General features: G+C 41.0%; 1 protein-coding gene across 1 annotated transcript in view; it reads right to left on the bottom strand.

Annotated features, from left to right (window-relative positions):
• The window catches only part of SMC5 (structural maintenance of chromosomes 5), a 65,128-nt gene extending 53,077 nt beyond the window's left edge, over positions 1-12,051 (bottom strand). Inside the window, exons 1-6 of the mRNA XM_075410753.1 lie at positions 11,913-12,051; positions 10,127-10,268; positions 8,909-8,961; positions 6,513-6,675; positions 4,648-4,782; positions 3,504-3,644 (exon numbers count right to left, since the gene is read on the bottom strand). Coding sequence (XP_075266868.1) covers positions 3,504-3,644; positions 4,648-4,782; positions 6,513-6,675; positions 8,909-8,961; positions 10,127-10,268; positions 11,913-12,049 — 771 coding nt within the window. The 5' untranslated portion in view covers positions 12,050-12,051. The remainder of the gene's footprint in view (positions 1-3,503; positions 3,645-4,647; positions 4,783-6,512; positions 6,676-8,908; positions 8,962-10,126; positions 10,269-11,912) is intronic.
• Positions 12,052-12,780: the final 729 nt, after the last annotated feature.

The following is a 12,780-nucleotide window of genomic DNA, read 5'->3' as shown; positions in this document are numbered from 1 at the left end:
TTTTTATGTTGTGCTGTCTGGGGAAAAAAAGAAAAGAAATGGGGAGGGGAGGGGAGGGGGGAAGAAAAGAACATGACATTCAATGATTGTTAAGGCTTCATGAGAAAAAAGATACTCAGGACCACATGGAGAAGGAGCAGATACATGTATGCAGAGGTGCACAGGAAGGGAAAGCTGCTGGATTTGGTAGGCACTAAAGAAAGCCCCTGGATTAGAGCATATGCCTGGACTCATCCAAGCTTTGGAGCATCAAAAGAATTGTAAGTAAGGACAACCTGCAAGCTCTCTCTGCAACAGCTAACTTTGCTTCATCTGCTACCACTTCTTCCTAGTTATTCTTTCTTCATAGTATATTTTTGACAAAGCCAGGCAGTATTTGAAGAAAGCTTCTGTAATTCTATGATGTGGAGTACAATCAGTAACCACCATTACAAAGTTACAAAGGTAAAGCAATTTCACTTAGCTTAAAAATTAGCTCTGCTCTAAATAAGGTACTATTTCAAGGTTAAAGCAAAAGCACACACATACAATTACACTGCCTTACTTCAGACTCAAAGTACAGGTAAGTTTCCCTAGCAATTGTCATAACATTTGTTTTATAGATCAATCCTTTTAACATTTTAAGAAAACCTGACTTGCACTAGAGCTCTGTTTTCTGATAACCTTTAAGTAAATAACTGTGATGCTTGTAGCTACACACTTAGCTAAAGATGTGTAGAACTTCCAAAAGATCTCAGCCCTCCTGAGTGATATTTGCACCTAAACTATATAACAAAGCTTTTCTCAACTGTCAATGGAAGAGGAGAGAAAGAAGACTAGACACAGCTTTCACTTTAATTACATTTTCATAATTATGTGTTTTCAGGACATCTACAGCAGGAGGAACAGCACCTCCTGTTGCTTACTACCTTAAAACAGTATACCTTATGGTATATGGTACTACCTTAAGCTGAAGCTTGGAGGAGTAAGAAACCCCTTTTCTCTAAGACCCTACAAAAGAACGGCTATCTATGTGGCTCCTTAAATCTGCTCACTGATTACAGATGACACAATAATTTGATGAAGTCCCGTTAAGGTACACACAAGAACATTTAACATCCCCTAGGTCCTCGAGTCCAAATCTTCAACGTCATGCTCCTAAGGTCCATTTTATTGAATTTAAAGCAGATATTCCAAAGCCAATTAGACATAGACATACATAAAAATGGTGTATAGTTCTCCACATACAGAAGCAGCTGGCACTGACCAGCAGAACACTTGATTAGAAAAGCGCTCCTCAGGTGAAGAGGAGTCTTCAGAATAAAAACCCAGTTCTACAGTGGTCAAACAGTAAAACAAGTTCAGCACTAGACTTCTTCTTTTCCACTAGGATTAAGAGACAATCAAGTGTCATATTTCAGTTGACCTGTTTTCAGGCTCCCTGTCTTCTGCACTTCAAAACACACAGCAATGTTTATACATCTGCTTCCTGGCTGCTTTGAAGGCTCACGTAACTATTTTGTTTTGTTACAGGGGCAATTCTAAACAGCTAGGTATGTTTGGTCCACAAGTAGAAACGTACCTTTTGGGGAGGATGGGGGCAGCAGCGAGTTCCCCAGAAGGAAGAACAAACTCCTGTGCTACTCTCAGCTTTGGTGAATTTAATTTTAAGACATCACAAAATGTTTATTCTTAGGATTAAACAGTGCTAGGTCAGACGACAAAGAAATACGCTCTTGTAAGAGAATGCATTTCTTCTTTTAGAGAGAACGTGGTATTTTGCAACACAGAATACCAGGAGATCTGTCAGAAGAATTTGACAAACGACGTAACAGCAACAATCTTGTAGACTGAAGACCACAATGGAATATGAAATTTTGTTGCAACCTGTAGATCAAATATCTTCTACCTAGTAAAACAATTACATTGCTGATTCTTGATATCAACTGTCTATTTTCCACATGCAAGTGACTTCTGGTAAACAATCTGGTAGACACTATTGATTCTGTACTACAAATCAAAACTTCACACAGGTGTCAAAACACACTGTTGTTTCTGTGGATTCAGTGGCCAAAAAGTTCAATTTCTCTCCATTGAGTGGACCCACCAGAAGTATTTAATATATTCAGCAAAGCAAACTGTCTAAAAAGCAGTGAAAGAGTAAGGTGTGAGAAAGTATGTCTATATCTGCTTAAGAAACATGCAACTAACAGCAACATTCTCAAACTTACGGAAGGCAATTTAACCGACAACAGGTATGATTCCTAACTCCCGTTTCCCCCCACCAGTTTCCAGCCAGCCTTTAGAGTTCTGTACCTGCAAGTATCTTACAGCAGAGGACAATCAGTATGAGTCTAGATTAACCTGGCAAGACCTACAACTCTCCTAATGAAACAACTCTCTCTTCTTGTTAACTAAGCCAGGCTAATTCTTGTGTAATAAGAAAACCCTGCATCATTCAGCAAGTGCAGAAGTCCAGTCCTAACAGCACAGAGCATACATCCCACCTCCTTAGCACCTGCCACCATCCACCTATTTCAACTGCTGCACCTACATCCCTCTGTGCTGTTAGCACGGAGGTTTGAAGGCAATGAAGGCACATCCCCTGAATCCAGTTGCTCTTCAAGATACAAGGGACACACAACATACAAGTTCTTTTCATACCCATGTGAGGCTTTGTTATCAGCAATATTGCAACAAAATACCTCACAAAAGTGTTCTGCATTCTCCACAAATATTACATTTAAGTTTTCATAAGTTCTGTATCAGTATTTTGTGAATTCTATAAAGCTTGCAAACAAAGCAAACAACACATTGCTTCAATATAATAAAATCCACACCAGCTTTATCTGTTTATAATAATTTAATCTGACTAACCATTCAGCATTAAACTAAAATATAATCGTCAAAGTGCTGTTCAGAAAGACTTATTTTGCTTCTTATAAATGACCTATCCTTGATTCCAGGCTCTTTTAAATTTGTTTAACATTTCCATCTCTCCATATGCCAGCATTTGGGATTGGCAATCTATATTCACCATGACTTGTCATGCACACCAAACCTCAACTAATATATTTAAACTAGAAAAGGGGGAAGGCAACCTGTAAAAAAAACCAACCAACCAACCCAAGAAAACCCACATTCTATAAAAAAAAAGTTAGACCTGGAAGAAGCAAGTGGAACTGGCTAGGTACAGCTTAAATTAAGCCAGTTGTTTCTGCAAGGAACAAAAGGAGTACTGTTCTTAGTCCATATTGCTGGCTTTCCTAAATGGGCAGTAACCACTTAAGTTACTTCTTAAGCAACTTCTTCAGGCCAGCTACATGTGCAAGCAAACCTCTGACGAAAGTCAGGCCAAGAACAGTATTTCAAGACCTGGCCTGTTTGCAGCAAGCAATTGCCTTGATGTTCAAGTAACTCTGGTCAAACTTCTTTCAAAGAAACTTCTGTCATATTTCTAATATTGCAGTATGAGGAAAAATAGGTTAGGTAAGAAAAACACTGAGAAGAACATAAAAACTTACCACCCAAGGCCTTTTCCTCTCAAGCATCTCAATTAAGTCTAGATGGCGCTTGCGCTCATGGTATCTCTCAACATCTTGCTTGTATCGTTCAACCCTCTGTCTCATTTTCTCCAAAGAGTTAGTTTTGTCTCTGCACAAGTTCTGTAAGAATACACATTTTCATGCTTTATAGCTCCTACTTTGTGAAAACACTTTTCAGCAATAGTCCACACCTCACCTGTACATTAAAGCAGATATTTAACCGTAGAGAGGACACTTCAGTGCAGTAGTAATTATAGGGGAACAACCCAACTAGAAATAGTTGTCCAGCTTTTTCAAGCATGTTTATCACATACTTTCTGTGAAAACAAATCTATTTTAAACAGAAATCTTAATCTAAACCATAAGTGGTTTTGATAAATACAAGTAGCAAAAATGCTTGCGAAAGATCTTGTAGAGATTTGTAACAGAAACATTAAGACTGGTGTGGGAATGAAGTATGTATGAGTGGAAACGCACATGTGCAAGCACAAGAAGAAACAGCAGAACACAGGATTAAAAGAACCGCCTGGAAGCACTAACTACCAACACTGTTCCCAGAACACTGTTCCCAAGACACCATTCCCAGCAGTAACACTTTATTTCTGCAAAGATCACAAAGACTGCTGCGTTCTGGTAAGATCTACAAGTATCTGTGAGGGAAAGACCTAAAACCAGGATGGCACCACAGTTGCAGCTTATTGTATACACTCTCCCCTTTCCTCTTTGTCTGTTAGTATTCCAAACTAGGAAAAAAGGCAGCAGGCAACAATCATTGTCTGCAGTTTATGGAAACTGAAGTCAGCAAGATTAACGCAAGGGACCACTCTGTAACAGCTGATGACTTCTAAAAGGAATAAAAGATCTGTCTGGAAAACTTGTTGCCAGTCAAGAATCCCAGAGAAGTCACGAGAACTTGACAACATGCATCTCTTGTCCTCTGTGTACAGACCACTTGCACAAGCGTCCTTGTGCTTACGAACACGTGAACAAATTTTGAGAGAAGATGAGCATAATTTGGTAAAATCAACTTACTGCAGATCTTGTAAATATACACCCTCTTCTAATTCTGTAAGATCTCATTTCTGTATAGACACTGCTCTGACTCCATACTGCACATGTTTACCTCCAGTTCTCTTTCCTTTTCTCTGAAGTTTTTCAGCTCACAGTGATATTGGTACATTTCTGGAGGACCGATGGATTTTTCGGTGGCTTCAAGCAACTCAATCTTACTCAATTTTGCAAATTCTCCAACTTTGTCCTACATAATAAAAGAACAGTAACAAAAATACAGTATTAGTTAGAACACTGCAACACAGTAATACTGGATTTAAATATCGCAACGTACTTCTCATGAACATCACCTGACTTACAGATCTATGCCAGAAAGCTCTCGCATAGTTAAGCATAGGATGACCATCTCATAAAGTAACAACCAAGCCTCCTAAACATTTGTAAGACTTCATACGTGGTTTTCTTGGAGCTGTTCTAGCACGATTTAAGCTTAAACCTTAGCTGTTCTTGGCTGTTTGGCAGCTTTTGAGGGTAGCTGTTGAGGACATGGGTTGGTTCATTATTTTTGAATTGGCTATCACTGTTCTGAACAAGACAGTTTAGTACAGACAATTCTTAATACTGGTTCTCAGGCTGCTGAGGCTACACCTTCCCATTATAAACGCTATGATTAACTTAAAAGTTAACCAATGTAGAAGTTAATATTAAAGCTGGCAGCCAAGGGTATCAGGAAGCATTGCTGCTGTCCAGGGCAGAGGAACAGCTCAAAACCGAGACTGGAGTGAAAGGCATGCTTGCAATTGCTACAGGGGCAGGGAGCAAACAACCCAAAACTTTCAACACGTATTGAAATATGTGTATATTCACTGAACTAGTATTTATATCCTAAAGAAAAGCTGTTTTAAATACAAAAATTATGTTGGAACAGTATGCAGAAAATTCTACTCTAAACAAATATTATGAATACGTAAATGAAAAAAAACCCTTGAGAATATTTGTTTCTGCAATATTAGCTTTCTAAATTTTAATGTTTTTCAGCATGTCTTCTTGAATGCACTCGTCCTCAAATAAAACAATACACCCATGGCTGGCCAGGCTCTGATAAGGTTTGCTTTTATGACGATCCTTGAGAATGCACATGAACTGGGAAGGTCTTAAGAAGGAACGTAATATTTTTTTAAGGTGCAATGGTGAGGCAACTTAATTACCCGATATGTCTGAGCATCAATTCAGATATGGAAAGTACTGCTTGCAGTATTCTTTAATCGTCTCTCTATTTTCCATCAGGATGATTTTACTCTTACATAATTTGATCCTAAATATCTTTCAGTCCTATGCTATGCTCAAGAAACTGTTGAGCCACACAGGTTACCAAAAAGGTTCTAGGAGCAGTCTCTGTTGCAACCGTAGAGCCATATAGTAGGACTGCTTTCTGGTTTTTGGAGAAAAAAATCCAGGTGACTCTTCCCCTTCACTTACCAAGCACAGGAACCAGTCCCAAGGAACTGACTGGATATAACCAGAGAAAAGCGCGTGCATGGATTGACGGGGAAAGTCAAGGATGCAGAACTACAGGAACCATGCAGTTAAATGTACAAAGACAGTGCTAGATTTCAAGACATTATAAAAATTTCCTTACAGATTTGTTATTTAAGAACATCCTGAGCGCGGCACAGACAGGACAGAGATACCACTGCTAGTGCTGCTACTCAAACAGCAACAAGAGGAACATCAGCAGCCTTCCTTTTAGTGCTAACTGACAGCAAGTACAAAACCATCCCATTAGTGAGCCTTAAAGGCCACACAGCTCCTCACTACTTTCACCACCACTCCAGTACGGCTGCCTCTTCTCCCTCATTCCTTGTGCTATCCTACTCCACTACACTGCTGAAATGCTACAAAAGCTAAGCAGCAACACAACCCTCTGAAAACGCAGCACTCCATTTGTACACACTGTCTTTCAAAATTCATTCATACCTGAGGAAGAAACTGACACAAATTATCCACCTGGATGTTTAAGGCTACGATCTGCTCTTCCACTGTTTTCAGGGTTGCTGGCTTTCTGTTGATAAACCATGCTGATGTGTTGTTCACCACTTGAATCTCACGTGTGATAATGATATTGTCAGGTGTCTTAGACCTGATTAATAAAAAGAAGTGCTTACATTTTTGAGAATGCGCAAAAGTTACCAACTGTCAAAGTATGTTAATGTTATTAAAACTTTTAGATATCTAAATATTTAATATAAAATCAGACAGTAGCAGCATATTCACATCTTACGCTTCAGAAAACATCCAGTACTTCAGTGATGAATCAATCTCACATGGAAAACATCAAGAACATCCGCAAATCGTAACTCACAGGAAGCTATTTATATAAATAACATACTCATGCTGAATGTACAAGCCATTTAAAAGCTTTTACAGACGGTGATTAGTTTATGTAAAAGTGTATTTTTTTAATGACACTTAGCAAGTTATAAAATTGGTATGCATGAGGTACACACTAATGCTATGCCTTTAAAGCAAAAAATATTAGTGTACAGAACTATATCTATAAGCTGCGTATACACATTGCATTTGGGAATAAAAATAGTATTTCACAGTATGAAAAATACTAATTTGTTTTCATTTTCTGCTTTTAAAGAACACAAAGATGCATCAGTCGTCCACTTAGTTCTCTAGCCCAACACTTCTCTTCAAAAATTTAGTCTGGTTAAGACGCATCAATAACAAATGAGCAATGAGATAATCATAAACTCTTGAAATTTTGGCCACCACTTTGCTCTAGAAATTGTCTAGTGCCTGTTCTGTCATCATACTGCTAAAGATGAAGGATGAGGGCTCATAACAGTTTGGAGGCCATCTACCTTAGGAGACTTCAGAATAGAGGTCAAAGTAGAAGTGAGTAATTCAACAGGTTCCACTGTTTGGAATAAGTGCATAGGGATATGAGACTACTTCCTGACGACCATGATTATTTCTTCACAGGTATCCACTACCTTATTTTAATACACCAAACTTCCTTCCAAAGACCTAGAAAGACATGCTTCCTTCCTTCATCAAATTAAGGACTTTTTACTACTATAAATCTTGATTGTAGTTACAATCTAAGGGCCAAATTCAGGCAAGACAGTGCATGCTTACAGAACCCAAATTTTAAAATTCCTGTCAAAAAGCAATCTTCTGCATGATTGCTTTCTCACCCTGGATGTTGCACTTAAAATATTTTCTACCAATTAGACAAAGGACTGAATTATACCGTAATCACTACAGTAAAAATGCTAAGTCTTCACATACTGCAAGTCTCTCTTCAGACTTTCAGGTAACACTGTGATGTATCTATGTTGAAACAATCACACTATTTACCTGAAAGACATCCTACCCCCTGACCCATTGCTTGGCCAGTCTCCAAAGAATGTCTTACTTTATCCCTCCCACAAAAACCTGAGTGGACAGGATTTTTTCAAAGACCTGTTCCCCTGTATCATTTTTCCTTAACACAATTTTCTTTTTATACAATTTGGTCAGCGTGGCCAATTGTTACACAAATTACCTGAGGTTCCAAATCAGTTGATTAGCTCTATGTTCTGTTCAGTTCAGGCAAACAGATCAAGTTCAGGCTTATCAAAACCACCTGTGCTACTGCAGCTTCATGTTAAGATCTCCATGAAAAATCACCCATTTAGGAAGTCTACCAGGATAGTCTCTCTTTAGTTGTCAACAAACTCCAACTTACAGGACGCATCTACTATTGCCCTGTAACCACAGTTACTGATGGTATTCTACAGAGCAAGTCAAAATGATTTTCAGATGCTCTGTTTTGCAAAAAAGACTGCATTAGCTGAAATAGTCAGATCTACCTTTTTTTTTTCCTTCTATTTTCTTTCAGTAAGAATGTAGAGGAGCCCCTCATACCAGCAGTATCAGTATAAGAAAGTGAAGGCAGAACATTTGGTTTTAAAAACTTAAGATCTCAAGGGTTTTTTCATCTTTAAAAATTATTTCCAGCCACTACATCATGTTGGCAGTACTGACTGTATCTGAACCTTCTGAACTTTAAATGTAATCAAAAGCTAAACACATCATATACATCAATCTTCATCTATACAGTCTTTGTACCTCAAGACAGGGTAAATGCTTCAGAAAGCAAAAACCAAGAAGAGTCATCACTGCTTATTTCTTTCATATTATTATTCAACCTTATAATTTTGAAGTCTAAGTAAAAAAAAAAAAGAAAAATGGAAAAAAATAAATCACCAGCTTAAAGACAGACCTCTGTACCCCAGATTTTTTTCCACAACTATGTGAATGACTGTGTGGGGAAACAATCTAATTAAAAATGCATGAAGAAATACAATTTTACTACTTACAGTTCAATTTCTACTACACCTTTCAAGCACCCCTGCTTTACAAAGAGACCAACCTACAAAATGAATTACAGGAATTAGTATTGCAAAATAACAGTGTATTAAAATGTAATCTCTTAAAAAACTACCTATTTGTAGAATAGAGTTGCTATAATGAGTTATTCCACTGAAAACTTACAATTAAAAATGAAAATTTATTTTGGCTATTGACTAAAAATATAGGAAGACACTATTATCTTCCTCATCAACCAGCAGCACAAGAACATCCTCCATAGATTAACAATTTCTGATCAATTTCAGCTTCCAAAACTGAACAAATTATTATCAGCAGATCCACAGAGTGGAAGAAGTTCTCATGAATTTGAGGAACAAAGGCAATACAAATGAAAGACATGGCCAAATATCTATACTAAAAGAACCGTCAATTCTAATAATATAAAAATATATAAACATGCAAAGCCCATAAAAATACCAACACACAATGCTGCCATGCAGTCAATTTCCATATTTACATTTGCTCAAGACTGAGCTGGCTGCAACCAGAGAATACGTACAATCATTTAGGCACACAGATTCAGTGCTCCAAAGATCTACTGAAATATATTCCATCCAACCAGAATACCCAAGAAAGCAAGAGCAAAACTTAAAAATTTGGCAATACAAACTTCCTACTATAACGTCAACACATGATCTCTTGAGATCAAAAAATTTAAACAATAGTAGAACAACCCAAAACAATTCAACTTCCATTTAAATCAAAGACCAGTGGCTCCATGCTTTTAAATAAATTCTCAGACACATGAAGGATATCTTATTTCTACAGGTTCCACATACTTGGAAATTTAAGTTAGACTATTTTTTTTTTATTTCTTCTTTAGTTGGTATTTCTGATCAAATGTTATTTATGCATTAGGTGGCATTTTCCTACCCCACTGTGGAGGATTAGATATCTTCATATATAAACTCCAGTCCACTCAGGCTCCAGTACAAATCAGGTGTTTCAATTCCATAAATTAGTCAAGACGACAAGTATTGAAGCAAGACAAAATCACTTTGGTAAAAGTCTTTGTCTCATGACCAGGTTATTCTACAATTTGAACACCTTATTTTTTATAGAAATAAAGCACATCAAGAAACACAGCCCTTTTTCCCCTCCTCTGCCAGACAGAGCTCTTCATGAAATTTAGATTAAACAGAAAAAATACAAAAGTTCTTTGTTACCTTATCAGCTCGCCCTATGAAAGAAGGTTTTCCAGCCAGTCCCAGGCAGATGGCACAAACAATGCTTGACTTTCCTGTTCCATTAGCACCTACAATCATGTTCAGATTGGGTCCTGGATGTACTTCACACATGTCATACGTCCTGGAAAGCACAATGATTTTTTGAACCTTATAAACACTTAAAAAAATTTACTCACTTAAAAACACTTCATAATTATACTACATATGACAGATTCTATCAATCCTTAAATACTGTTTTGTAAGAAAATCTCACAGTGAAAACCAAAGCTGAAATAGAACACTGAGGAATACATACCTACCAGCCAGAGTACCTACAACAAGTTTCTTCAAAAAAAATTATTATTAAGAATGGAGTCCAGCCACATAACGACTATTTCTATTGACTTTACCAGGACATCATATTATTTTACATATTACAAAAAAAAAGACAGAAAAAAAAATTAAGTGAATTCCATCAAGTCTGTCACATTTAATTCCAGCTGCCGGCTGCACATTGCAGTCACAGAGATTCCACTCATCTAACCTGTACAATGTACTTGGGTCTTAAGCTCTTCAAGTCTGTGGAACTCTGTATTGATACCTCATGCAGCAGCTTTCCTGAGTGACAGCACCTAAAACATTAGCCTGTTATCAGTCCTTCTCTTCGTTTTAAATTGTATTAGATATCTTTCATTGTGTGTATCCAGCATGCCTAAGGCAATAGCAACTACAGCAAAAGACCACACCCTAGCAAGCAAATTCAAGACAAACTATTAATATGAGTGTCATCAGTAACATCCCAAGTTGATAACGAACCCCACCATTAGATGTTCTGTTCCCGCACTGCACCAAACACAGAGAGCAACTAACACCAAAGAAGAAACAGAAAACATTTACCGATGACACAATAACGTAATCCATGCACTTCTGGAATAAAAGGTATTTTAACCCTTAATGCTGAGGCTTAAACTACTACGTTTGAAGGTTCATTTGACACCTGTAGCATTATCTGTGAACTATGCTACTCAACCGTTTTCAAGTCTGACATAGAGCTATCTGCATACCGGTCATAAGAAAATTGCCTGAAAACTTCTACTGGTAACCGTAATAGCTCCAAACAGAACGGTATTCCCAACACAGAAGCTGGAGAAAGAACATGCAAAAGACACTACCACAGATACTTTATCCTAACGGTCCCCAAGGCCTGTCCAGCCTGCCCTGTGAACATCTCCTGCACTACCGCCTCCTCCACTGCTCGGCAATCACCTAACTGGGACACAAAAAGCATGGAGAGGCTGACACGGACAAGAGGAATCACCGCCTCAGGGGAAGAAGGGCCGACACGGCCCCCGCTGGGGAACGCACCCCCCACGGAAGCGACATCGCACCAAGAACCCGCGGGACCCGCAGCCCACACATCAGGTCTCTCCTCTCCCCGCTCGGAGCAAGGCATCAGCTTCCAGGGAAAAAGCGTTCCACGCACTCCTTCCAGCCCCGACACCATTCGGCATCCAAGACCTTATTAAGGCCCCCCGTTAACCGAGGGTAACCCCCCCGCTCCGCGGACCGCTGCTCCAGGTTCGGCCCCCCTTGACTTCACCGCCTGCCACCCAGCCCCGCATTCGCTGTAGAAGGGGGCGGGGGGTCAGCCGAGGGGGTCCAGGCCAGCCACCGACCTCCAACACGGCAGGGAGCCCGCACGCCACCGCCCGCAGGCGCACCGCGGCCAATGGCGGCCGCCCGCCCGCCGCCATCCGGGAGGAGGAACCGCCCGCCGCTCACTCACAGAAAGTTCTCCATGAAGATCCTCACGATGGAGCCCTCGACGAAGCGGGGCGTCGCCGCATGCCTCCCCACGGCCCGCTGGCTGCCGCTGGCGCCGAGCTGACAGGTACCCCGGTCCCACTTCCCTACCACCGCCATCTTCTCCCCTCAGCCCGCCCTCTGCCCGCCGCCGCGAGGGCCCGCCCCGTGCCCCGCTCTCATTGGCGGGCGGGAAACGGCGGGCAGACGAGGAGAGCGCTCATTGGCTGATGGGGCAGGACTAAGCCGCTGTGAAGCTTTTCATTGGCACGCAGCGGGCCGCGGTGGTGCCCGTCGCTGGCGGGGGGCGGGGCTGCAAGGGGAGTCCGGGAGGGAGGTCGCGGAGTTGCCCTCGGTTCCCGCCCGCAGCCCCGGCCCGGCGCCGGCAGCGGCCGTTTCCCGGCGGCGGGGCGGTGTCAGGCAGCGAGGGGCGGTGGCGGGGCGGTGGCTTTCCCACGAGGTGGCAGCACAGCCCAGCAGTTGGGCGGCCAGAGCTGCGGGGGCGGGCGCCTTGCTCCGCCAGGGCAGGGGAGGGAGGCCTGCAGGGCAGCGGTTATGGCTGCTGAGTGACCCGGGTGCGAAACCGCCTGCGCCGGAGCGGAGCGAGGGGAGGGAGCTGGCACGTAGCTGGGGTGGTTTGTCCTGGGAAGCTGGCGAGGAGAACGGTGTTCTTCACGGAGGCTGCCGCGGTAAAGACGCCAGAACAGCGTCTTTGGGCGTGGGTGTGGCAGAATTGGGACCTATGAGGCAAAAGGGATTTAAGGCAGGTTGCTTCTGTGAGGGGAGCTTAGGTAGATAAAGGGAGGTAGCAGGGCAGCGAAAAGTTTGTTCCAGATACAGGGGGAAAAAAT

The sequence above is a fragment of the Opisthocomus hoazin genome, chromosome Z (genome assembly GCF_030867145.1).
Source record: "Opisthocomus hoazin isolate bOpiHoa1 chromosome Z, bOpiHoa1.hap1, whole genome shotgun sequence".
NCBI lineage: Eukaryota > Metazoa > Chordata > Aves > Opisthocomiformes > Opisthocomidae > Opisthocomus > Opisthocomus hoazin.
Note: the sequence above shows the minus strand (reverse complement) of the source record. Positions and strands in the feature narration are given on the sequence as shown.